Source organism: Aulonocara sp. 'chitande type north' Nkhata Bay, linkage group LG4 (genome assembly GCF_057382095.1).
Source record: "Aulonocara sp. 'chitande type north' Nkhata Bay isolate Kocher_YH1m ecotype deep benthic linkage group LG4, A_spYH_male_GT1.1, whole genome shotgun sequence".
NCBI classification, from domain to species: domain Eukaryota; kingdom Metazoa; phylum Chordata; class Actinopteri; order Cichliformes; family Cichlidae; genus Aulonocara; species Aulonocara sp. 'chitande type north' Nkhata Bay.
The window spans coordinates 8,736,761-8,762,838 of record NC_141347.1 but is presented as its reverse complement, the minus strand read 5'-3'; the positions used below and the strand labels follow the sequence as shown (position 1 = coordinate 8,762,838).

The 26,078-nt window shown below is 41.4% G+C and overlaps 1 protein-coding gene across 5 annotated transcripts in view; it reads right to left on the bottom strand.

Moving 5' to 3' along the window:
* LOC147331912 (uncharacterized) overlaps positions 1-26,078 on the bottom strand; it is a 133,338-nt gene that overhangs the window by 67,004 nt on the left and 40,256 nt on the right. For 3 of the 5 annotated variants that reach the window (XM_086288245.1, XM_086288247.1, XM_086288248.1), the window contains exons 3-6: positions 15,894-15,980; positions 14,685-14,759; positions 13,047-13,286; positions 4,972-6,324 (exon numbers count right to left, since the gene is read on the bottom strand). In XM_086288245.1, the coding sequence (XP_086144371.1) occupies positions 4,972-6,324; positions 13,047-13,286; positions 14,685-14,759; positions 15,894-15,980 (1,755 nt within the window). The remainder of the gene's footprint in view (positions 1-4,971; positions 6,325-13,046; positions 13,287-14,684; positions 14,760-15,893; positions 15,981-26,078) is intronic. The other 2 variants (XM_086288250.1, XM_086288246.1) reach the window with 2 other exon arrangements.

Sequence of the window (26,078 nt, the reverse complement as noted above, 5' to 3'; positions counted from 1 at the left end):
CGTTTCCAGCTTTTGTTAGGAAATGTCATTGAGATTTTTGGTAACACTAAATCGTAGCAATAACAAACCATAAAGTTTTCTGCAAACACAATGGGAAATGTGCAGTTCAAATTTGAACTGTGGAATAAAAACTTAAGGAAAAATCTGTGAAAAATCATCGCAGCCCTGCAAACATCATCACTGTATTTGTAATGCTGAAGAGTCGTACAGGATGTGGGGCTGACTTAGGCACCATAAAAATCAACCCATTTAGAGAGTGCCAAGTATCATCACTTACATTTATTTAGTCATTCAAAGTCACTGGTTGTTTACTTATATCTTTATGAAAATGAATTATAGATGTATTTTCTATGAGATTTCTGGTTTAAACATTAGTCTCCAGTAGAGATGGCACGATACCACTTTTTTATGTCCGATACCGATACCGATATCATAAATTTGGATATCTGCCGATACCGATATGAATCCGATATAGTGTTTTTTAATCAACAAAACTGTTTTTTAAAATATCTTGCTGCATTTTGCAAGTCTGCAAGTTCATACTCAAGTTTAAAACAACAACTACACTAAAGCTATTCTGTTATACCTGTATACAAAAAAAATATTTCATAGTTCAGCAATACTGATCAATCTAATAAACTTAAACCTACACCATCCTCCCTATTCTGGTATTTTAAAGAGTACTTAGCGTAAATATTAAGCAACCTAACTAATAGGGTTCCAACTCCCAGCAACAACAAAAATAAATAAATAAAAAATAAGGAACCACCCCTCACGCGCCACCTCATGATGCTTAATCGACGTAATCAACCTTAATTTGATGCAGTGTGAAAAAAAATGCACAGAAATCAATTATTTTTCAAGAAATATTAAATAGATTCAACATCTTTCTTCAACAAAATTGCAGACTGCACAGATGGTACCTTCCCAAAGTAAAAAGTACTATAGCTTACTAGGGTATATTAGACTTAATAGTCACTATATACAGTAATTGACTTCTATTCATTTTACATCAAATTAAAACTTTGGGTGTCAGATAATTATTTATTAAAAGCTCGACATTTTAAATGAGAATAAGAAAGAAAAGTATGTCTTTGTGCCCCCTTTTCCCTGTTAATGCCCTATCGGCCCCCCTGGCTAAACTTTGCTAGATCCGCCCCTGCACAGTTACCAGCGTCAGCTACGTAGAAAAAGATCCTCGAGTAGAAAGTAATATTAAATACATTCTAACAACAGCTTATCAAGCTTAAACGTGCTGCTGTTGTTCAGCCGCTGGTTTCCTCTTTCTGGTGCAAAGTGGGCCAAAAACAAACAAGAGAGACAGACTCGCAACAGAAAAGCCGATCAGCTGATCATTTAAGCAGTTTCATGATTGAAGTAGCAGCAGGAGAGAGAGAGAGAGAGAGAGAGAGAGGCAGTCGCTTGTTAAGCTTAACACAGGAATGCTTTACAAACATTCAGAGATGAACTTACACACTTGCTTTACTTCTCTCGGGGATAACTTTGTCGGAGATGAAATGCCAGGTTGCTAGCGAAGCTCCACATGCTATCCAGACCACCGACAGGTCCTGCATGCCACAGCCGCTCTATCACGTGATGCATACTGCTCCGACATGCTAACGTTCTGAGGTGAGTTACGGCGTGTTGCAAGTTTTGCGAGGTGCTTTCGTGATATTTAATGGATCGGATTACATTTTTTATTTTTCTCCGATATCCGATCCAGTAATTTAGGTCAGTATCGGACCGATACCGATACGTAATATCGGATCGGTCCATCTCTAGTCTCCAGGTCAAAACTGGACTATAAATGGACAGATCCAGGCATTCTTTCCATGTACATTAGTGAGTTCGTCAGACCCCATCTTACAAAGGAGGGAATGAACCTTAGACTTGAGATACATACAGTGTACAGTTTTCACCTAAAGAAGGTAATGTGGTGATGTATGCTGGGCTAGGTGGATGAAATCTCAAATTAGCTTTAAGAATCTTAAACCACAGGAACATCCCTCAGTTCACTTTTAGAAATAAAATACATTTTCTGTGTTCTGTGTATTTAAATACTTCACTGTCATCCACATCCACAAACAAACACAGGGACAAGCATACTAAACATCCCCAAAATGATCTAACATAAGGATGTGCAAACTTCCTGGGTCAGAAAGAAGAAAAAGGGAAAAGGGAAACTTGTTCTTACCTGTGGAGGTTACATTGTTGGTGGCATTATGAAAAAGAAAAAATGGAAAGGGAGAGAGAAAAAAATCAAGTTTACTCGCTTTAGAATTAACTCCATTGTCTTATACACAATTCTCCAACGTCAGCTCTAACAATCCCTCTGCTTTAAGACCTCTCTCGCTAAAATAAGACTCGAGTATTGAGTCATGTACCTGAAAACTTTCGCTCAGGCCAAGATCTGTGTGGAAGAGACAGACGCAATTCTAGCTACTTGACAAAACCTTTTATCTAAAGAGCATTAAACACATATTTCACCAGGAGTGTCAGGGTGGTTTAAGGTCGGGACTAAAGCGAAGCACAGGGAATTACAGTAGAAAGTAAATCTTCATAAGGAGGGTACGAGATGTAGTCTGTAGCGACAGAGTGATCAGGCTAGAATGCAGGCATTTCAAGTAAGAGGAAGGAGTACTAGAATGAGGTGCCATCAGGGTTTTTCTCAGGTTACAGGAGGCAGGCCTTACCAGGCACTGGACAGTAAACTGCAGGTTACTATGTGGCTGGTGATTGGTTAGATTTGGATGGATATGCCTGTCTGTTGTAATAACAACAGGGGAAAATCCTGTTACATGAAGGTTACTTCTAATCAGGATAATAATGCAAAAACAAAGATTGTAATCTGAAGTATGACCTGAGCAAAAATATAAATTCCTCCGTACCTACAAATTAACTATGTTTAAGATTGGTGGTCCTGAGAGGTCAAACAGACTGCAACTTAAGAAAATACCAGTAAATAGAAAAATACTACAAAAACACACAAAACACAACAGAAGCTGAATAAAACAGAGTGGAACTAGAAAAAAATCTCACAAAACAAGAGCAGAGAAGTGTTACGATATGAATGTGACAGAAACCAAAACATGTGAAGGACTGCACTGAGACATGCATGAGAGAAACAGAGGAGTCTGTGTGTTTTTATCATATGATTCACATAAAAACTGCACATATGTGTTTGCTATTAGCAGTTTACTGTTAGCTTGTGAATTTTGTAACTGTTGCGTCCACATTGTTGTCTCCCCAAAAACACTTCTGTTGTGTTTTTAAGTTGGTATTTTTGTGCCGTTTTTTTCTGTTTCACTTGTGTTTTATCCAACTTCTGTTATGTGTTTTACAGTATTTTCCTCTTTGCTGGTATTTTCTTGAGTTGATCACATCGGAGCACATTGCTGCGGTGAGGGCCACCGTTTGATCTTTTTTTAGATCCCCTAATTCTTGGCCAATGAAATATAAAGAATAAATTGAAGTCCCTTGTTACAAGATTTAATCTAACAATGAGGGACATGAAAATGGTTCAGAGACCGATACTTGACTTTAATGTGAAAATATGGTCACTCACAGGTGACACATGGGTAACTTTATGATGAAGGTCACATCCTGTGGCTCAAAGTAGTAGAGATTTGAGGATTTTTTGGTTCATTTTGGGTCAAATACTACATTGTAGAGAATTTAGAAAATAGCTGAATGGAGTAATGCATCTTTAACATATAACACGTCATATATAGTTTATAATAAACACCTGCAATAGAATTCACTACTGAAAATCACTGCGAAAATAAAACTTTAGAGGTGAAAAAATAAAAAACTGGGTTTTGTGCCTTATCGACCTAATAAATAAATGAAAGATGAATTTGTAACACATTTTCCAGTTTTCTTGTTCACAACCATAGACTGTGTATAAAAGATGGGCATAGCCTTTGCATCTGAAAAATCAAGTGCTTTCTGATACTCAGGAAGTGGTAACTCCTGGTGTCTAAAAGGAAGTACAGAAGTCTAAGGGCTCCCTCGCTCTGTGACCTCAGCTGACATTTTTCTGATGAGTCACTATTAGTTCAGATAACAAGGTTATGCTTTAGTTCCAGCCTGATTTTGACTGACACATTGCATTCCTATGACTGTGCAGTCCTGCTTAATTTCACAGTTTGGCATCAAAAAGACAAGATGGCAGCATGACAGCAGAAACACACCTCTAAAGTTTGCAAATGAACAAATGGCATCACAGTGGCTACATCCTGTCCATCTTTTATATGACGTCTATGGTCACGGCCACACCTTGCCTCTTCTACATACACTAATTTGCCTCTATGCAGATGATTAAAGTCTACAAAGTTACTGACTGAATCTGAAAGGCATTGACAAACTGGCTTTTCCATGCAGCGACCCAGGTTATGTGTGTTTTTACAGACAAAAAGGAGATAGTGGTAGGTTACATAGCAGCTGACAATCACATGAAACAGTAGACAGTGGAGCAAGCATAGACGGCAGCAGCTATCAGCAGCAGGTCAAGTATTATCAAATTGTTATGATCACAGTAACAGATACACAGAGGCAGGCAGAGGAAAATCCAATCAGACAGTTTACCCTGGCAGGTTTGTAGGGCCCGACCAGCACAGTACATTTGTGTCCCATAGTCATGCTGGCAGCATAGGATATTATTATATTTGGACACAAATGAATTTCTGTCTGCGATATTTTCCAGATTATATTTGCAGTAGTAACAAAGAGCAGATGTTTATCTGTCGTAAAGGTAAATATCTTAAAAGCTGATTAAACAGAAGCTGTTCTGGATATATCTGTCGGGCCCCGGTTATTTCGGATTCGCAGGCGACAGGATCGAGCACCAAGCAGGCAAAGAGCCATGCATACAGGGAGACAAACATCACTACTTCTTGCTATTCTAGCCTACAATCACTTTTCTTTAAATTAGCTCCATGTTATTCATAATCTTCCCTGTAGTTCACCAACCTTCCAATGGGGGGAGCTGTGGCGACGAGGACTCCTGGTGGTCTGAGTGTGCAGGGAGAGAGGGAGGGGCTGCTTGGGTGATGGGAGGAGGGGGTGTGGCTGAGCTAAGGGACACTGGTACGCATTTGGGGGGAGTGTCTGGTGATGACGATGCAGGGGTGGCTTCTTTCTTACAGGAAGCAGCTGAGGAATTAAGAGGTGTGGCTGAAGTGGTAGAGGATGCAGGACCGGCGGTTCCCGTGGAGGCCACTGCTGCTGTTCTAACAACAGGAGTGGCCTCCGAATTACTGGGGGTAGCTGTGCAGGACATTAGTGTGGCTGAGGGGATGAAAGGCTTGGCATCGACGTTGAGGGCCGATCCAGCTATGGCTGCTGAAGGATATGTTTCTGCTGAAGTTAAAGGTGATGGACTGGTGGACACAGTGGGGGGAAGGTCTGAAGTGCTCTTGAAAGGGTTGAAATCAGAAGCAGCTTGTGAAGCAGGGACAGTGGTTTCTACTGGGGTTGACTTTGTGAGGGAAGCAGGAGCAAGTGAGGCTGTGTTGGTGATGGGGGTGGTTGTCTGGGAGTCGGGAGTGGAACCCGGTGGGGTCTGGAGAACTGAATCAAGGAAAGAGAAGGTCTGGGAGACAGGGCTTAGGTTGTCCCCTGTCATTAGTGCTAGGCTACCGCTGACATCCCCAGCTAAACTATTCTTGGTGACTGTACTAGCAGCTGTGCTAATATGGTTTTCAGGTTTGGCTGACATTCTCTCTTCAATGGGCTTTTGCCCATTTTTAACAGACACAGAAAAGTCATCTAAACACATAGGCTCGTAGGAGCGCGAAGACAAATCTGATACTTGGCCAACATGGGAACAGTTGGTAAAACTTGTGGGTATCTGTTCAGGGGCAGAGGGTAGAGTGGGGCTGGGGATGGAGTTTGGAGCTTTGGGGTCACTAGAGCCAATGTCAGCACCTGCAGCCCACTTAGGGGCAACTGTAGCTGGTGTGGGAGAGACAGGCTGCTGTGGAGCTCCCCACTCCTCTGGAAGTCTTGCCCGACTCTTAGTCTTTCTGCCTTTTACCCTACCCCCTCCTCCACTCTCTCTGATCTCCCACTCCCAGTTCTCCTCCTCATCTTCGTCCTCCTCCACCTCCCTTCTGCCTTTATCCTGCATCCTGCTGATGTTATTCTCCTGGCTATCCAAGAAGTCGTAGACCTCATCACGGCCCTTCCTCTTCTTCTTCCGTCGCCGCTGCTGCTGCTTGCCGGCTTCGTTCCCCGGCCCTGCTCTGTCAGGGCTGAGGGGTTCAGAGTTGGAGGATGTAGCACTGCTGTCATCCACTGAGCCGCTGGGAGAGAGGATGGGAGCTGCCGAGGGGGAGGGTTTTATAAGAGGAGGAACCAATCACATACTGTGTCAGAGAAACACCTGATAAAAAGCCATCAGATTATGGTTACTATAGCTGTACTCGTTATTTCAGGTTTAAATCTGATTTAACTGGGTGTACCAGCTATTTTGGTAAATAACTCTTGCATCTATGACAGTGAAAGTAAGTTGATGTAGTGAAGATAATAGGATTACTCTAAATTCATGTTGAAATATGAGTTTTTATGAAATAAGCTAAAGCAGACATTTTTCCCCCCTCTTACGCAGTTGGGTTAACTTATGCAAGATATGTATCTTACCTTAGAAAGGGTTTCTGTGGTTTCACAAGAGCACTCAGTGGTGCTTGATATCCTAAGTTGTGCTTTCCAGGCTGACATTTCTTAACTTCATCAAAACCCCCAGTCTGTTATGTCTACCATTGCCAGACGCTGCTATACAATCAAAATGATTTAACGACCATTGTGGTTGACGATACGTTAAAGAAGCTACACAATTTTAGGCTAAAAACAAACTCTAACCAGCAAGCTGTCTTGTTAATAGTGCTCTTTAGTGGGTGCATTACAAGAGCTTAAGCCCTCACTGTCCTTACTGTTGCACTGACTACCTGTCCTTCAACATGATTCAGGTAGTTTTTTTGTCTAAACCAAAGTAATTAGAGTAGTTTGCATCCAGAGTATTCCCTGATGTGTGCTACATGTGAGAAAGGACGTGTGTGAAAACTACACCAACATAGCTAACTAAAAATTGTTCGAAGTTCAGGTTTGATAATAGCTACAGACTCTACAAAAGAAAAATACCACATTTAGGCAGCGCTACTTCTTGGTCCTTTCAAGTTGCACTGAGGGCAGCCTACTCTTTAGGCCATCTTTGGGTACCAAAAAGGTATCACATGAGTCCCTGGATGAGGACTACCTGATGAGAGTTAACTTCAGTAGATATCTCTGCAATGCAAGTTAGAGGCATCTCTGACATTCAGTGATAGCTTTTAGTTCTTCGCATCCTGTTAATAAGTTCAATTATGCACATTAATTGAGCAAAGCTGGACTAATTTCCTACTAATGTTAAATTTGTTTATTTGTAGAGATAAGTGTCTTCTATGAGTTTATCTTACTGAACTATACTTATTCTCATTGCTTAACAAATACTGTAAATAATAAACGTCTGTTATTACTGTCACCTGGAGCCTTGACTCATCCCCCAAAAAACAAAGAACAGACATTTTTGTGGAACATAACTTATTTTAAAATGTTACTCGTTTAAATTTATTACCTGCTGAAATATTTCGGTGTGGTGTACATACACTGTAAAATAACAACCGGATGAAGACAGATTATTTTTAGTGACATCACATGATATGGTTGGACAGGAGAAACACCTAAGCTGGTACTATAGAAGATGTATTAGCAATGCATTTGGAAAGCACACGTGGCTACATGCTATAATACGCAATAAATTCCAGCCTTGTGTACTAGTGGTATGCCACATGCCAACCAGGAAATGCACATAAAATCATGAAGTGAAGTTTGTTTTGCTGGGTTGGTTTCCAGTGATAGTAACCATAGTCTGACTGCTCTTAGGCTCTTTTTAGGCACAACATTTTCAACAATTTATTGCAGTAAGTTGTATGTGATGGTGCCTGCTTTTATAAATACATTCAACCTGTATTTGCTTTACTCACCTGTTGTTTTGTCTATGGTTCTGTAAAGACTATAATAGATCACACGTGCATAAAACGTTTTATAGATGCTGTTTTACACCAGGCATTAGATATATTTGCTTGGTGTCCCAGCTGCCTGGATTTGACTGGATATACTGTAAACTAAAATTTCACTGACAACAACGTTTGAGGGAACCTTTTAGGACCAAGTTAGACTGTGATTGACATGCACATTTGTGTGCATGAAGGGTAATGTTGTTTTTAGTTGTTACTCTTTATGATAATAACTATAATGTAAAATGAGAGGAAGTCAAAACTGAAAGTTGGTCATATAGTTTGGTGTAGATTTCTGTTTTCCAAATTGCCAGTGAAGTCTGAAAGGAAGTGCCAGTCAACCAGTAAATGTGTGATGCAAGTGTCCTTTTGCACAAATATGCATAATTCTGAATATTTAAACATCATCATCACCACCATCCAGGATACAAAGTTGCTCTTAGAGGGAGGACGCACACACGCCACAGAAAAATAAGCACACTGTGAGAGCAATGCAACCTTGAAGCAACTTAAACAGACAAATATACCAAGCACAGTTAACACAGGATCTAGCATGCAAGAACAAAATTAAAAACATGCGTGTCTACTAAGTGCACATTCAAACGCACTCAAATCACATTAAGCGTTAGGAACGCACTGCGGAATCACAAAACGATCAAATGGCAGACAAAGCAAAAAATGTTCAGCCTGCACTGAAATGATCTTCTTATTTGTCTGTTCCCACTATCTTCTCTTATTTGAGGAATGAAGGCATCGCAGTTGGCTCTGGCTTTTTCCTCTGAATCCATATTTCTCAATTATTTCTGACAAGCACGTCATCAGCTCAGAGAGAACAAGAAACAGTAAGATGAACAGACAGAAACAGGCAAACTGTAAAATAGTCTATGACTGCTCATCGGCTCTTCTTCCAGTCTAAAATATTATTATTTTTTCTAGTTTTCATCATCCTAACTGCAGTCTTACATCACTACTTATTAATGGAAATCCAGAAAAAGGTGCAATCCTCTCTAAATCTGGCACCTTTCCCAGCATGGTTTAATTGATTGACTTGGCTATTTTCTCCCAACAACCTGATGCTTGCCCTGCTATAAACAACACTAAAGGAAGACAAGACCAGGGATATTATCATCTATATTTAATAGGATAACATATTTAATGGGAGTACTTCTTAATCTGGACTCTGGCAAACCGCCATGAAATACATTAAGGTTGGAGCATGGGCTGCTTTGAACACATGACCCATGCAAAAACACAGTATGAGCTGTAATTTGCCAAATTCTATTTAAGGTTTACCGCAGACAGAGCAGGAGCGCAGTGGACTGCAAGCCTTAAACACAGGATAGTAAACGCAGAAGAATAGAAGCATGTTTGGAAAATGTGTCATCAGTATCCTGCAGAAATATCCCCACACTGAGTTGTAGACACAACTTAAAAAGACACACAGAATTTGTGTTATAAATGACTATTTTCCATACTTATAAAGCACCTCAGCAATGACACTTCCATGAATGTAAATTCCTAAATTGTGCCAATGCCTAGACAGATCCAATTTAATCCCCCTGTGACTTTAAGTAACATGTTTTTGTTTTTTTGCTCTTTTATTGTTGCTTCATTAGATACCCAGTGATGTGAGACAGGAGGAAGTGGAGGGGCATGACTCGCCATCACCCCAAATTTGGGTTTCTGTTTTCTGCCTGCCGACAGGGATGAGTTATTCATGCTCACTGAAGCTTAAAGATAATGTGGGACAATCAAAAAACAAACTTTTAAGATGTTTCTGGCAACTGTGTCGACAGGAAATTATGATTTGGCGTCAATGGAATGACATTACTGCTTTCTCACTTCGTACTTACAGTTAGTTAGAGTGCGTCTTTGCCTCTGGACACCACCACAGTGGGTTTTAAATAATTCAATCAAAATGTGACTAAAGTGTAGACTTTTATTCAAGGGTTTTACAAAAGGATTGCACTAATTGTTCAGGAATTACAGATGAATTACATTAGGAATTCTACACTACATAGGCCCCCATTTTCTTTCCGTTTTTAACGCCTGGATGAAAGTCTAGATGAATATCTTATTTCTTTGCCTTGAGAAAATCTTTTCTTTTGCAGCAGACTGTTGATTTAGCCACTCTGAAAGTGTTTGCTAGCTTCTTTTATCTCTCTGACAGGTTTATTTGGATTTGTCAGTCTGACGATGGCCTTTCCTCACTTGCATCAGTATCTCATTGTACCACATATTTGTAGTTCCATAGAGTCTCTGTCATAGAGTCTCATCCCAACACTTAATGCAATATATTTTGTGAAACTCTTAAATTAAACCTGAAAGTCTGCACTTTTATCACATTTGCTTGTCCTTTACTGTTAACAACTGTTAAGAGAAATTGAGGGACAGCAGATGAGTTCTGAGTGAGGGGACAAGCAGGATTGTCAAGCAGGAAGGTTACATTTTTTCACCTTGGTTATGTAAAACCGTGTTTCCCAGCCTTTTGGAGCCACGGCGCATATTTCACTTTAGAAACATCACACGGCACACCACCAAAAAAAATGTCACAAAAAGCATTTTGAGAATTTTCCCCCGCAGACCAAGTATAGCTCGGTCTGTCCCCAATATACCTTTTTTGCTTTCTTGTGACCACTGCTCATGCCAGGGCCTTCATCTGGGTCGCTTAGAGCAGTGCTTCCCAACCACTGTGCTGCGGCACATAGGTGTGCCATGAAAAATGATCAGGTGTGCCGTGGAAGATTATCTGATTCCACCTGATGAGTACTCTAAACCAGCGGTCCCCAACCCCCGGGCCTCGGACCGGTACCGGTCCGTGACTCGTTTGGTACCGGGCCGTGAGAGTTGAGGCTCAGGGGTGAAATGTCTGGTTTTCAGCGTTATTTTGTTATCGTTTTTAGCGTTAACTCGGTTTTCCTGAGTCTTTTCACGTGTGTTATGAATAAATCTTCTTTTTTTCGGTGCCGGTGCTAGTTTTATTTTGTTGTATTTATCCGTGACACCTTAAAGGCCGGTCCGTGAAAATATTGTCGGGCATAAACTGGTCCGTGGCGCAAAAAAGGTTGGAGACCGCTGCTCTAAACGACCAGCGTGACTAATGGGCAGACCAATTACATTCTGTTCCACTAGAGGGCAGTACAACTACCTGCTCTAATTAAATGGGTTGCCAACTGCCAGTAAAACAGAAATTACATAATAGTCATGCTCTGAGACCATGCAGCTTATAATAGCAATAGATAAATATTTGAAAAGATAAAGCAGTCAATCTGACCTGAGTCCTGGAGAAAATTCTGACCCAGATGAAGGCCCTAGCATGAGTAATGGTCAGAAGAAAGCATACAAGGTATACTGGGGACAAATTGAGCCCATTCTGCTATACCTGGTGCGCGGGGGAAGATCATCAAATTGCTTTTTGTGACACTTTTGGTTTGGTGGTGTTGCTTAAGAGTCCTAATCAGGTAGAACCAGATAATCTTCCAGGGCAAACCCGATCATTTCTCGCGGCACAGTGGTTGGGAAACACTGATGTAAAAGGAGAAGGACCAACTACCAATTTTCAGCCAGTAGGAGAAAGCTTCATCAATAGCCAAATAAAGCTAGCTAGCTCACAGCTTCAGATTTTTATCAGGTATTGACATAATGCACATTGTGATGTTCTCTGAACATATGTTTGTTGTCCTTACTTGAGAAGAATTTAACATAGATAAGGCTCAACAAACTGTAATTATCTGCAAAATATGTTAGCTGCTGCAACAATTGTGGTGTACAAATGCATCCATTACAGTAGCCTTTAATGGCTAACAGCTGAGCTCACCTTTGGCTTTAGAAGAGCAATTTTGAAAGTATCTAGTATATATATTCATTGGGTCACTGATGCATGAGATCTGCTGAGAGACAGGGACTTAACTCAATAGAAGCTGTTACATAACTGTTAGCTGGCTTTAAGCTAGAAGGACTATCTTTAGTACACCAACAAGCAGAATACAGAAAAGCTAATGAATAAAAATATTACTAAATGTTTAATAAGTTCTGCCTAAAATGGAAACTTGGAAAGTCAGTATAAGAGTTCAAGTGTGGGCTTTAGAGCCCTTTAGTTGTTTTTTTGCAGGCCATTTTCTTTTGACTCTTGATAGCAGGGTTTGATTTTTGGCAGAATCTAGAGTTAGATGTAGATGACAACATAATGAAGACATATAAAAGCATTTGCAGGAGAATATGCATGTTTCTATTCTAGTTTCTAAAATGTACAATTACATGAGCAGGAAAACTCTGATGCACTACTCTGGGTTTGTGTTTCTGTTACCTGGCAACAACAAATTTAGTTGACACCCAGTTGCTACTGATTATGATAAACATTAGAAATTCATAATAAAGACAACTACAAATGTCATGTGGTGTACTAAATCTACGTTAGGCTACTATTTTCTCTTCACTGCAGGAACTAATGAACACTGTGTGGAGCTACATTATTTAAAATGGTCACTGTTTCATTTGTCTGTTGATCCAGTTTGTCGATTGATGATAAGGACAGTAGCCGGGTGCACAGAGTGTAAAGCAATAAGGTCACCAGCAACAAAACAGCAGAGCTGGGAGTGTTCCAGTGACGGTGAAAACTAGAAAAGACTGCCCTCTGCTGCTGAAAGCATGGCCTGTGTGATCAGGGTGTTACTTCTCCTGTCACCACTGTTCCCTCCTGCTCTGCCTTTGCGTCTCTTCAGTAGTATTAAAGCAAGAATAGCATAACATCTCAGCTTTTATTAAATTAAATGTGATGTTCACGGACCGTGAACTCCATCCGTGATCTCCACTTGTTGCTATAGCTGTGTTAGACATGCAACCAAACCCATTTGGTCTGGGAAAGTTTATGAGTCCTTTATATATTATCGATATTGAATCAATATTAACATTTTGATTCACTGGTCCTTCACTCCCCCCTCCCCTGCTGCCCCAGAATGCAGTATTACGTGCAACCAAGCTCCAGTGTGATACCTGCAGAGTGATTCATGGAATGGATTCCCATGCCACCGGAAGAAAATGGATCGCTGCTTTTAAAGGGACTGCTCCCACTGGTGTTACTGATGGTTTTGCTTTCCACACCAAAATGGCTTGAACTTTTCTGGGTGTCCATAGCTGGACTCATTCCAGTCTGGCCAAGAGTAGTGCTCATACTGGTCTGGAAGGGTGGCATACTGGACCCCATGGTCCCTCCAATCCCAGGTTGAGAAAAGCCTGATGGAGAGAAACAGCAAGGAGCTACATCACCAACAGGAAGCTGTCTGTTTGAATGTTGTATACTTTATATGCTCATACCACATGCAGCTGGGAGAGAAGTTAAATACTGATGGTAACGTTATATCTAAACAAACCACAAGACTTGTAAAATAATGTCCTTTGACCAGAAGAGACCAAAGTGCAGAATGCTGACTGCCATGTTTGGCAAAAACCAAACCTGGCATATTAGCACAAATCCCTCATTCCAACTGTCAAGCACTGTCTTGGAAGGGTGATGATTTAGCCTTGTTTTACCTTTCAGTCACTGAGAAAGCTAAGAACGCCTCTCTATAAAAATGTTGCCTCACATTTGACTATAATTTACATGTTCAAGAGCTAAAATTAGGTAATGCAATAGGACAAGGATCCCAAGCACACTAGCAACAACACAACGGTGAAAAGGAAAAGAATTAAGGTGATGCAAATACCCAGTGGAAACCTCAACCTGACTGAAATAGTGAGGAAGGAACCTAAGAGAGCTGTGCATAAGCAAATCCCAGCAAAGCACAAAGAACTGAAGCGATGTTGTAAAGAAGAGTGTGAAAAAGATTCTCCCTCTTGGGGTGTACTTAGTTTTGTCAAATGCCTGCAAAAACTCCTATGAACACTTTCTCTGTCACATAATTAATAATTCATTAATTAATTAAGTAATTAATTCAGTGTCTAAGCGGTTTGTCTGCTCGGAGATTAGCTGCCCACATCTCTTCAATAGGTTTGTAGGCTGCTGTGTTGCACTGACAGAGAGGTAGAAACTGTTTGTAGTGTGATGACTGTGTGTGTAAAGTAGGCATGTTTCAATTATTGAAAAAAAAAGACTTCAATTCTGAACTGAACAACTGCAGAGGTTTCTCGGATGAGAGGTGAAATGATAAAGCTTTCAACCCCAAGAATATAATCCCAGCTGTTGGAGCATGGTAGTGGCAGCATCATGTTCAGGGGCTGTTTTGTACCAGTGGCACAAGTACACAGAACAGAGTGGATGTAATTGTGAATGAGGCAGACTCACATAGAAGCCAGTGGTGAAATGGATGAAATGCATCCAATTATAATTCTGCCAAACGCCTTTACAGCTTTCGATTAGTACTAAAAGTGCCCGGTGACAGTAAAACTTACTAAGGCATATTTAAACAAATATTAGATATGCTATATGCAGGATTCTGACCATGTATGTGCAATTTTAACCCCATCTTTATTTCAAAACCCCCACATTAAAGTAAATACCAGAATCTGCACCAGATTCTTGAGTCTTTTTATTTTATTTAGATTCAAAGCAAGAAGAGACAAAATACAGTGACCTGCTACTTAGTTTGCAGTTAAAGGTATTCATGGCACAGAAGGTGAAAAAGTAAAATGGACCTAGAAATGAGTCAGGCTTGCTGCTGTCCTTTGTCTTGTTCAGGCTCCACTGATCTGTCATCCCACGCATAGGACCTGACCAAGAGAAAGAGCCGGACAGACAGAGGCAAAGAAAATTGGCAAATGGAGAAAGGACAGTGGGGACCGAGAGTCAAAGAGAGAAGCAAAATGAACAGAGTGGAAAAAAGAAGAAGACGACGAGGGGCAGGGAGAAATAAAGCAGTGGGACAGAACATAAACAAACAAATGGGCAGAACAAATGTCAACCAATGCAAATAAAATCAGCATCTAACTCTACCTGCATTTTATTTTGGTGCATGGAGTAACAAAAACTGAATACAAAGATATATATGCAACAAAAAATTTACAAAAGCCTCAGACACCACACAGTAATGGTTTTTGACAGGATACTTTGAAAATGGATGTTTTTTTCCTCGCTGTTTCCTTTGTACATGATTCCTGTGCAATTGATGCATGATAATAAATTGCGTTGCATACTTACTTTATAATCCCCACACCAGAGAAGATTGGAAAATGCAAAGTTTTTGCTCAGTAAAGTGGCTGCAGGTTAACCAACAGCTTTTCTTTCAAAGGAAAAACATTCCTCTTTGCATTTTAACAAGCAACAAATCCTGAATGAGGCACAGTAACCTCAATTTATGGTATAAATATGTAACTTTGGTACATAGGTCAACTGCTGAAGTCTTCTGTTAGCTTCAAACTTTTTAACAGCTACATTTTGAATTTAATTCACATATGGTGGAGCAGGTCATCTACTAATTGGTAGACTGATGGTTTGATCCCTGGCTGCTTCAGTCAGCATGCCAAATATCCTTGGGCAAGATATTAACCACAAAGTTGCTCTCTGCTGTATCCATCGGAGTGTGAGGGTGTGTGGATGTTAGATAAAAAGCAGTTACATAAAAAAAGCACAGAAAAAAGTGCTTGTATGAATGGATGTGAAGGGGTGAATGTGATCACAATGTGATTAGTGAGAGCTCGTTTTGTCAATCACACGCCATTAGCCAATGAGCATACCCTGCATAAACCTCCTTTCTGACAATTTGAATGACCAGATTTTAGAAAATGCCGTGGATGACTGAGCCCAAAATGAATCACCAAAGTGTTTACAGAGGTTTTCTCCTGTGACTGTAGGCAGAGTGATAAAATTACTATCTACTACATGACTTTCAGTCCATTCACCCTCACCAGACAGGTAGTCAGAGCTGAAGGCAGGCTGTCCTGGTGGGTCTTGGCGTCCTCCTGATGACATCATTGATGACATCATCCCTGGACCTGAGGAAATAAAGAGCATTATCACTGTCATCCTCAGCTGAATATATAAGAATATAACGACTGTCTCTTTAGTTTTCTAGGTTTAGATTTGCAAAGCGTATCTGTATATGAAGAACCTTTGTTACAGCTTTATGTTTTTCATTACACTGAACAGGAGATATATTTATTTTTCTTTGTTTTACTTTTGCACTAGTTGTAGTTTCCCATTGTCCCTATCATACAGGGCGCTCTGCTGGGTCCTTTTAGAGCGCTCCACATGGAGAGCGAGACAGTGCACCTCAGTCAGTCTGTATGTAGCTCTGCTCTGTCAGATGTCTGCCCATCAAACGGGTGCTGCTTCGCAAATCCTGCCTCCACATGCTGTGTATGTCTTTGTCCTATCATTTGACAGTGAAGCAAGCAGACACAACACACTGCTGAAGGGACTATCACCATGGTTACGCAAGTAGAAGATGACAGCATCTGTGGTTCCCCTGGCAACACAACCTGTCAACAGACGTGTCTTAGAGGATCGATGCATGTTCCCAACAGCTGAGGCACACGCCAGGACTGAACTAACACACTCACAAGCACATATACAAGACAGAAACATCACCACTATTACAAACACATGGGACACGAAGAGCCAGACTTTCTTAGCTCCTTTGAGTACTGCAAAAGGAAAGAAGCTGAAAGGGTAATATAATCTGTTAAGTAAAATAAATGGAGGATTTGCATCCATTAATTCCCATTAGCAGCCGAAAATAAAACTAGCTTAACATAATAATTTTGTCATCTTAACAATGAAACACAAGCATTAACTAAATAATACAATATTTACTCTACCAGTGGCCATTACATCATTAACTCCAAGTCTGACTTGCACAGTTATTTTACTGACAATCACAAAACCATGTTGAACAAATAAAACCAGCTGTCACTTATAATTCTATATAAATATTACAAAATAAATCACTATATGGTTTCAACGAGATCTACTATGGTGGTGGATTCTAACATATAGTGCATATAATATATAATACAGTCAACTAATACATAACTGAGGCTTTCCATTTACAAAGGTCTGTCAAAGGGGAGAGGATGAACTGAGGGGCTGCACTAAGAACCCAGAATAAGATAAGTATTATTAGGAACATGCAAAGGTACTTGAGTGCAATCCAAAATGAAAATAGCTGAAGCTGAAAGAAGCTGAAATAAAATGAACTGTGATCTTTGCTTCTTGCACAAACAGCACCAATTCTAATATGTATCTGTCCGTGGTCCTGAAATACACATAAAAACTGGCACTGCAGCTGAAAACCAAAACTGACTGAAGCTGCACGTCACAAATGGCTGCTTTGTGCCGAAAATAAAACATCTTGTTGCTTTGTATACCTGAATGCACATGCATTGGTTTTGACTGAAAAGCTGTTTTTTGTTTTCAGATGTACTGTGGGAAAACAGGGACACATACTTTTGGCTCTGGCCCAGTAGCACTGTAACGGTGGATACTGTGAATAATTAACAAGTGTGCATTAAAGGGAAGCTTTGGTCCACTGGATGAGTGTGTCTCTGAGAGCCAGTGTTCCTTTGTGTCTGCAACCATTTTTGGAGTATAGAGCAGCACACACAGAAACACACACAGAAGCACTAACTGCAGAGTCATTCTAGACACAACGTCACAGCTTTTTTTTTCTTTTTCTGTCTGGGTTCCCTTTGAGTAGATTTCTCTTCAGCTGCCAGTCTCCCATATTTTTTTCCCCCCGATTACTATCACACTTTTACTTACTTTTGTATTTGTGTTATTACGAAGTTACTTAATGTGAATCGCTTTAAAGAGAAAGATGGACCTATTAGATGATCCACATCTCAGTGATAATTTGGAACCAAATCTGCCATGTTCACCGCTTAGAAAACGAAGCTACATTTCCAACAAAGGAACTTCCTTGAACTTTCTATGAACCTATGCTTTGTCACTGCATGAACCAGCTGATCCGAGCAGAGTTGGGAAAACTGCCCATGAGAAAAGGAGCAGGAAGCCAAGGAAACAAAAGACTTCTGTACAACTGGAAGTCCAGAAGAGCCACCTTCTGCTGGCCATTAGAAAAATTGCAGCTTTAAGGCGCTTCTGCATTGTTCATCCATCTTTTATATACAGACTATGTTAACAAGTTTAGTTGCTGTTAAGCTTTCCTCAGAATCACTGATAAAAAAAATACATACCAAATTAATGAAAGGTAACTTTATTTGTTTTTCTTTCCTTTTTCATACAGTATAAGATGCACATGCACATGTTTACAGTACATCGATAGAAAAAAAATTGAAGCATTTGTCACCGAGAAGCTATGAGTGTTACATAGATATAAGGTGCATGCAGCCGATAGACTTATGTGAGTAAATGATAAATATGTTTTATTGTTTTATGTCTGAAAAGTTTCACTGTTCTTCCCTCCTCTTGTATCCCTTATTTCTAAGACACAGACACACAGACACACACACACACGCACAGCAGCAGCAGCATGTGCGTGCAAGCACAGTCAGAGGCCAGACAGCCCTCTGAGGATAGCAGCCAGTATCAAGCCTCAAGGTCAAACACTTCCTTTTTTTCAAACATTATTTTTATGTCATTTCTGCATCACTGGACTGGAAGCCCTTTAAAATTTTCTACCAGCAGAAACAAGCCAAAAACATAGCAGCAGGGAACCACCACTAAAATAGCCCTCACTGCATAGTTTGAAGGAATCCAGTTTGATGGGCTTCCCACTGTGCTGTACATAGGCTTATTGCACCACAGTGTCTGGCACTTTTGCGCCTCTTATTTAAACTTTAGCTGTTATGGAGGGAAGGAAATCGCTTTAAAAGCCAAAAGTCACAGTCCAACTGATAAAAAATGCACTACTCTGGAACATATGCAAATCAGATGGCATATACCAATATAACAGACAGATGACATACATATTCATGTGAGATTGATATAACAGGTGAGGCTACCCATACAGAAAAGAAATAGTAAAAACTTATATGTGATTACTCATGAAAGTGGCCACTTTCATGAGTAAATCATATAAGGCTTACATGATTTACTCATGAAAGTGGCCACTTTCGCATTACTTTCATACATTGTTTTAGTAAGTATCCAAAACATACAAGTTTCATTATATAATTTTTCAAGGGATCTTATATCTGTTTTCACACTTATATGCTTTTCATACAAGTTTCACACAAGACAGATACAAACTTTATAAGATTTATATATATCTTTTCCATATGGGTAAGATTCAAGACTTTTATACAAAAACAATCTCTCAAAATAATTGTACTGCAGTGTAAATGAGACAGTTAGTATGATAATGACTTTAGATGACAGTCAGCAATATCACGCTTTCTGTGCTTGATTTGTAATAAAGCATTTGTTACAGCTCAGTTGCAATGCTTTTAGATCAGCTGGATTAGGAGATCTCAATGCCAGTTCACGTCAGCTTTCTTTTGACTTTCATTTAAGCTGTCTAGGTCTGCCTAAAGGTGCAGTGCATCTGCGTACCACATTGCAACCCAAATTTCCAGTTCTTTAAAAGGATTAACATTCTTCAGGTCCTATAAAAGCACAGATGTGAACATCTCTGGAATACCACTTTAAGGTTGTTGAGAAGGAAGCCACAACTCAAACATTTCTTCTGCAATGTCATAGTGCATATAGTGCTGCCTGCTGTGCAGTGCCTCTGGGGTAGTTTGGGCTTTGTTAAGTGCACTTTTTCCCATCTTGGACCGTATCTTACAGGGGTGAAGGTAACCATCCACCAATACTGAACTGAGATGCACTTCCGGTCTATTCAAGAGTAACGATTCCAGATAATTGCATCCAGGCTGAGGGCAATCCTGCTGCTGTATTTATAGACATCTCACGGGTCAGTTTAGGAAGTTTAGTATGAAAGTAGTCCTGAACAAGAACTCGTTTAGGGCCAACTTAAAGGAAAGGCAAAAATGTAAACGTGAGGTCAGAGGTCAAATGTTTGAAGACAAACTATATACATGTGATATTTAGAATCCTTATATACGAGTACAGTATAATTTCCTAAATGTTGTCAATACAAGGAAATGGTGTGTTAGTCTTGAAAAAGCTGTTGTCTAATTTTCCTCTTGATTGTGAGTTCTCTGCTGCGTTTGTCTCTCTCACTGGTTGGTACTCCTGCCACCTCTGTGCACTGCTTTGTGTTTTACATTATTTGTAGGTTCAAATAAACGATCATTTGATATTACTGCCAGCTTCAACACCTGAGTGTTCCCTGACCTGTGACATAAAATGAAAAGATATGATTAGTCTTGAGCAAACTCTTAATCTGACTCATTTTTCAAATTTGTTTTGAAATGCAGTCAAATGCTTTCAAAGGGGCCCGCCTATTATAGAAGGGAGCTTAGAACTAGGTGAGATGTGCAAATCACAGGGGAGTACAGCTGGGACAGTATTTTACCCCCAAAATTGAGAGATCTTTTACCATCATCTTCCCGATGTTATCTTTGGCCTGTTTCTGCTACCTGCCACTAGTTTGTGGAGCTAATATTGGCACGCATATGCTGCTAATATTCACTCCATACCAAGGACAGAAGAGGTTAGAGTCAAACTGCTGCAGCACATTCTCAGTCACAGCTGTCACTATGTCTGGAGAGACACAAGCACTTAAGTCGAGTTTAAAGTTTAAAGGGGCGGACAAGAAAGCCAAGAAGGCAATGGATAGCAGTGGGATGTAAAAGAGAGGAGAGAGAAATGGTAATGGAGGCAGTGAGCTATTAGAGGTTGTAAAGCACAAACATTTTTAAACTGAAGGATCAATTGTAATTTAATTATAAATATATTATTGTTTGTTATTGTTCAGTGTTGATGTGAATAAATATAAATAAACATGATGATGAAGATAAGCGACAGCTTGCCTGCCCAAGTTGAAAAGACAGGTTAGATTTATTGTAATGGCAGGTGTTTCCTTCTGTAAAGATGGCAAAAGCCTTCTAAAGGCACTGAGTGGTAGTGATTTTACAGGATGACATGAACTAGCATTGCATTTCCTTAAATTCATATTCTCTGGCTAGTGTTTATCTGCTGTGTGTACGTGTTTAAGTCAAATAAAGCAGCATGCCTGAGGATGTATGGTGCATGAAGGACTAAGTTTCAGGCCTCTATATTATATAAGTCACAAACCTTTAAAGAATTGCAAACAGCTTTATTTTGAAATAAGACACTGGACTTCGTTTTTGGCAAGAACTGCACAAAACAAATGTGCTAAGGACCCTTTTGACTGCATGCCCTGTGTCTTGGTCTGCTGAACCTCAAGCAAGGTAAACGGAGCGAAGGACAGAGGCTGGGAAAGAATGCCCTCAGGGGAACTTCATTAAATAACCTCTGTAATGAATTAAAAGATGAACTAGTGGTTGAGATTTGCCTGCTTCCCTAGACTCTCTTATACCTTTGTGTATTAGGATTCATGATCACATGCGGGCACATCAGGAGATGCAAAACGCCAATTCCCAGAGTTCGTTGATTCGGGCAGAAGCACTGCTGATGCGGCCGAAAGACATGAGAAGGTGAGAAGTGATTTTGCAGCTCAGACCCTCTCATCAAACCCCTGCTGAACACCACCATAGATTAGCGGCCGGTGAGTGCTTATAATGCATAAGAAGGGTCACATGGGACATCAACTCCTCTCCCATGTGGCCAAAATGTTGCACCTTTACTTTAATGATTGCCTGGTGCAAAAATGTAATGTTTCCATGGTCAGTGCCCTGGATGGTCAACACCTGACATCACTCATAAGACCAATTCTGTCACTCTCTCCCTTTCGGGTAATCACATGGAGCAGAATAGTTTCTACATGTTCAAAGCACCTCTCATTCTGGATCACCCCGGCTATGTTTACACAACCCCTGCATTGATTGGAACAAACACTGGATATCAAGCTGGGAACCAGCATCTCTGGCTGGTCCGAGACTGCAGACAGCTGCAACGGTTCCTGGGATTCGCTAATTTTTACCATCGCTTCATCAGGGATTTCAGTCTTGTCTTGCCTCTGACCCAACTAACCTCTCCCAAAATTCCCTTTCAGTGGTGTCACCCAGTCAAAGCTGCATTCAAACTTCTTAAAAAAAGTTTTGTTGCAGTCTCTCTCTTGCAGAACAGAACGACAACGTCCTCACCTTGGAGGTGTTGAGACCTTGGCTCGAGTCATAGTCTGGATGGATCACAAGAATCTAGCCTACCTACAGACAGCTGAACAGCTTAATGCCTGACAAGCCAGGTGGGCCCTGTTTTTTACCCATTTCCACTTTTCCATAACTTACAGACACAGTTCACACAACATCAAGCATGATGCTCTGTCACAGCAATACTCCGGTAACGGCCTGCCCAGCCGGCTCTTCATTTCTGCTTCCGTATATGCCACTGGGCACACATAACTAAATTTACATGGCATCCTGGCATCCATTAGACCTTCACCTTCCTATAGCATCTCTTTTGGTGGCCTACACTGATAAAGGATGCTAGAGAATACTTCTCTTCCTGTTCTATCTGTGCACAGAATAAGTCTTCCAGCTTTCCTCCTGCAGGTCTGCTCAGGCACTTTCCAACTCCTGGACAACCCTGGTCCCACATCACTCTCAACTGTGTGACTGGTCTGAGCCCTTCCAGTTGAAACACGGTAATACTCACCATAGTAAATCACTTTTCAAAAGATGCACACTTTGGCGCCCAACCCAAACCTTCCACAGCACTGGACATGGTTCAGCTCCTCACAGACCGCATTTTCTGCCTCCACGGGATCCTTCTTGACATTCTCTCCGATCGCGGGCCCCAGGTCTGGAAAGAGATCTGTTCAGCAATTGGCATGAAGGTCAGTTTGTCATCTGGTTTTCGTCCCCAGACCAATGGTCAAGCTGAACAAAACAATCAGGAGCTGGAATCTGCACTCCATGCATCGTCTCCACCAATAACCGCGTGGACCATGCAGCTTGCCTGGGTGGAATTCACTCATAATTGCATGACCTCTTCAGCAACTGGCCTGTTCCCTTTCGAGGCCTCTTTGGGCCACCAATCCCCGCTCTTTCCGGGAATAGAAGGTGAGCACTCTGCCCCATCTGTTTAGCATCATTTGTGCAGGTGACGCCGTATCTGGAAGACCACGCAAGCAACCTTCCTCCAGAAGGAATCAGACTCCTATACTCCTAGGCAGAAGGTCTGGCTCCTGACTAGGGCCCTATTCAAGCAGAATCTAAGAAACTGTCCACAAATTTTAGCGGTTCCATATGAAATTGAGGCCAGATTGAGGTTAACCCCATCTCTGCTTGCGTGAAGTCTTTGCCCAACATACACATCGACAATGCTTTCCATGTTTCCGAGCTAAAACCATATCTCTCCAGTCTTCAGTGTAAGGAACAGTCATGGGACAAGGAGGGGGTCCTCCCTGGCTCGTTAGCTTGTTTGTTGTCTTCTCTTTTCTTTTCTCTCTCTCTCTCTCTTTTTCTCTCTTCCCTCCTTTGCCTTGCTCTTTGTTTATTTTGTTCTCCCCACCTGGGTGGTACTCACTGTGGGTTCCTCACTGCGGCACCTCCCTGGATTTTTCCCTCACTGTGGAAAGCCTGAGTTTCTGTAAGTGATTGTTCTGTTCTGTGAAGAGTGTTTGATGACTGGATGTTTGTTACCTCTCCCTGGATCCCTGGAGTCCCATTCCTTACCAGCACCATTGTATATAGCAGTTTGTAATTGCACTGTAAATAAGCACACCTAACTGTGACAACCTTGAGACCCGCATTTAAGTCCTCACTGGCAAACATGATACCTTGTGCCTATGGTGCTCAAGTTAGTGACTATTTTGTTGGTTTTAGCTTTTTCATGGGTTGACCAATATTAATATCTAGAATATCACTCCTTGCACCACAGCGCTTTAAGATTACTAAGTTTTGAAATCTTCTTGGCTATGTTTTACTGCTGTCAGAGACAAAGTTTAGCAGTACAAAGAAGAAGGGGCAACAGATGACAGAAACCAAGCAGATGGTGCCGGGGAAAATGGGAGATGTGTTGAATTAACTGGTGTTAATATAAAAAGATACGCACAGACAAATTAACCAGAAATCACATGAATGACACAGAGCAAAAGAACGGTCTAACAGAAGTTCTACTTTCCTCTGTAGAACTCACACTCTAGGTGCTCTGTAATAATAGATGAAGCCCATAGTTAATAATGAGCATAATCAATTAAAAAAAACCTAACAGGATTAAAACTTTGGGAGGAGTAAGTACACTGTCCTATTAAAGCTGTGGCGGTGGTCTCAAATTTGCTTAGCGAGAACAGAAAGCAAACCTAGAATTTGTGGTCCATTAGTCAATGAATAAATACAATAAAATGTTTGGCTATTGAAGCTTTAAAATCTAACAACAAGCTAAATATCCACCTTGGAGATGCAGTTAAAAAAATGCATTATAATGTGTGCATTTATTGCCCTGAAAGTTTTTACACATTGTTTATTTTAATGTTTTTTGACTCTGCCATAGTAGCTTTGAATGATTGATGGTTCAAAGTAATCCTTATTATTTCGGGGCGATCGTGGCTCAACACTTGGGAGTTCGCCTTGTAATCGGAAGGTTGCCGGTTCGAGCCGCGGCTTGGACAGTCTCGGTCGTTGTGTCCTTGGGCAAGACACTTCACCCGTTGCCTACTGGTGGTGGTCAGAGGGCCCGGTGGCGCCAGTGTCCGGCAGCCTCGCCTCTGTCAGTGCGCCCCAGGGTGGCTGTGGCTACAATGAAGCTGCCATCACCAGTGTGTGAATGTGTGTGTGAATGGGTGGATGACTGGATATTTAAAGCGCTTTGGGGTCCTTAGGGACTAGTAAAGCACTATATAAATACAGGCCAATTATGTTGGGCCCTAGTGCAGCCTCTCAGTTCAACCTCAGTCTGAAACAAGTTGTTTTAACTGCCCAACTCCACTAGCTAAGACAGAGGTTCTCGAAGTGTGGGGCCCACACACACACAAAAAAGAACGCTTGGACACTGCTAGCATAATGGACAGATTTTTGACGGGGCTCCTACACAAACGCAAAGCAGGAGATGAAGCATCGCCAAAATGTTTCCAAACCAACCTCATTCCAAGCCAAACACAAGAAAATATGGTGAAGCATATCTTCCCTTTGGCTTCACCTGCACAACTGCTGAGGTAGGTCTCTGTGATAGAATTAGTTCTCCCTGCGTCAGGAGCACGCACTGGGCTCTTCAAATCACGGACAAACAGTATCCCACATTTTTTATTTTTAGTTCACAAACACTTGTTGTAATGACTAACTACTCCTGACATTTTGGAGATGTTCTTTATACAGTAAAGTAAAAACTGAAGATATTAAGATTAACAGTATTTTGTAAATGGTAGATGGCCTGTATTTGTATAGCGCTTTACTATTCCCTAAGGACCCCAAAGGGCTTTAAATATCCAGTCATCCACCCATTCACACACACATTCACACACTGGTGATGGCAGCTTCATTGTAGACACAGCCTCCCTGGGGCGCACTGACAGAGGCGAGGCTGCCGGACACTGGCGCCACCGGGCCCTCTGACCACCACCAGTAGGCAACGGGTGAAGTGTCTTGCCCAAGGACACAACGACCGAGACTGTCCAAGCCGCGGCTCGAACCGGCTCATTTCTGCCGCTTGTATCCGCGATCTCGTTCTTTCGGTCACTATCCACAGCTCGTGGCCATAGGTGAGGGTAGGGACGTAGATCGACCGGTAAATTGAGAGCTTCGCTTTTACACTCAGCTCCCTCTTCACCACGACGGACCGGTGCAGCGTCCGCATTACTGCAGCTGCAGCCCCAATCCGTCTGTCGATCTCCGGCTCCCTTCTCCCATCACTCGCGAACAAGACCCCGAGATACTTGAACTCCTCCACTTGGGGCAGGAATTCATCCCCGACCCGGAGTGGGCACTCCACCCTTTTCCGGCTGAGAACCATGGCCTCAGATTTGGAGGTGCTGATCCTCATTCCCGCAGCGTCACACTCGGCTGCGAACCGTTCCAGTGCGAGCTGGAGGCCCTCACCCGATGAAGCCAACAGAACCACATCATCCGCAAAAATCAGAGATG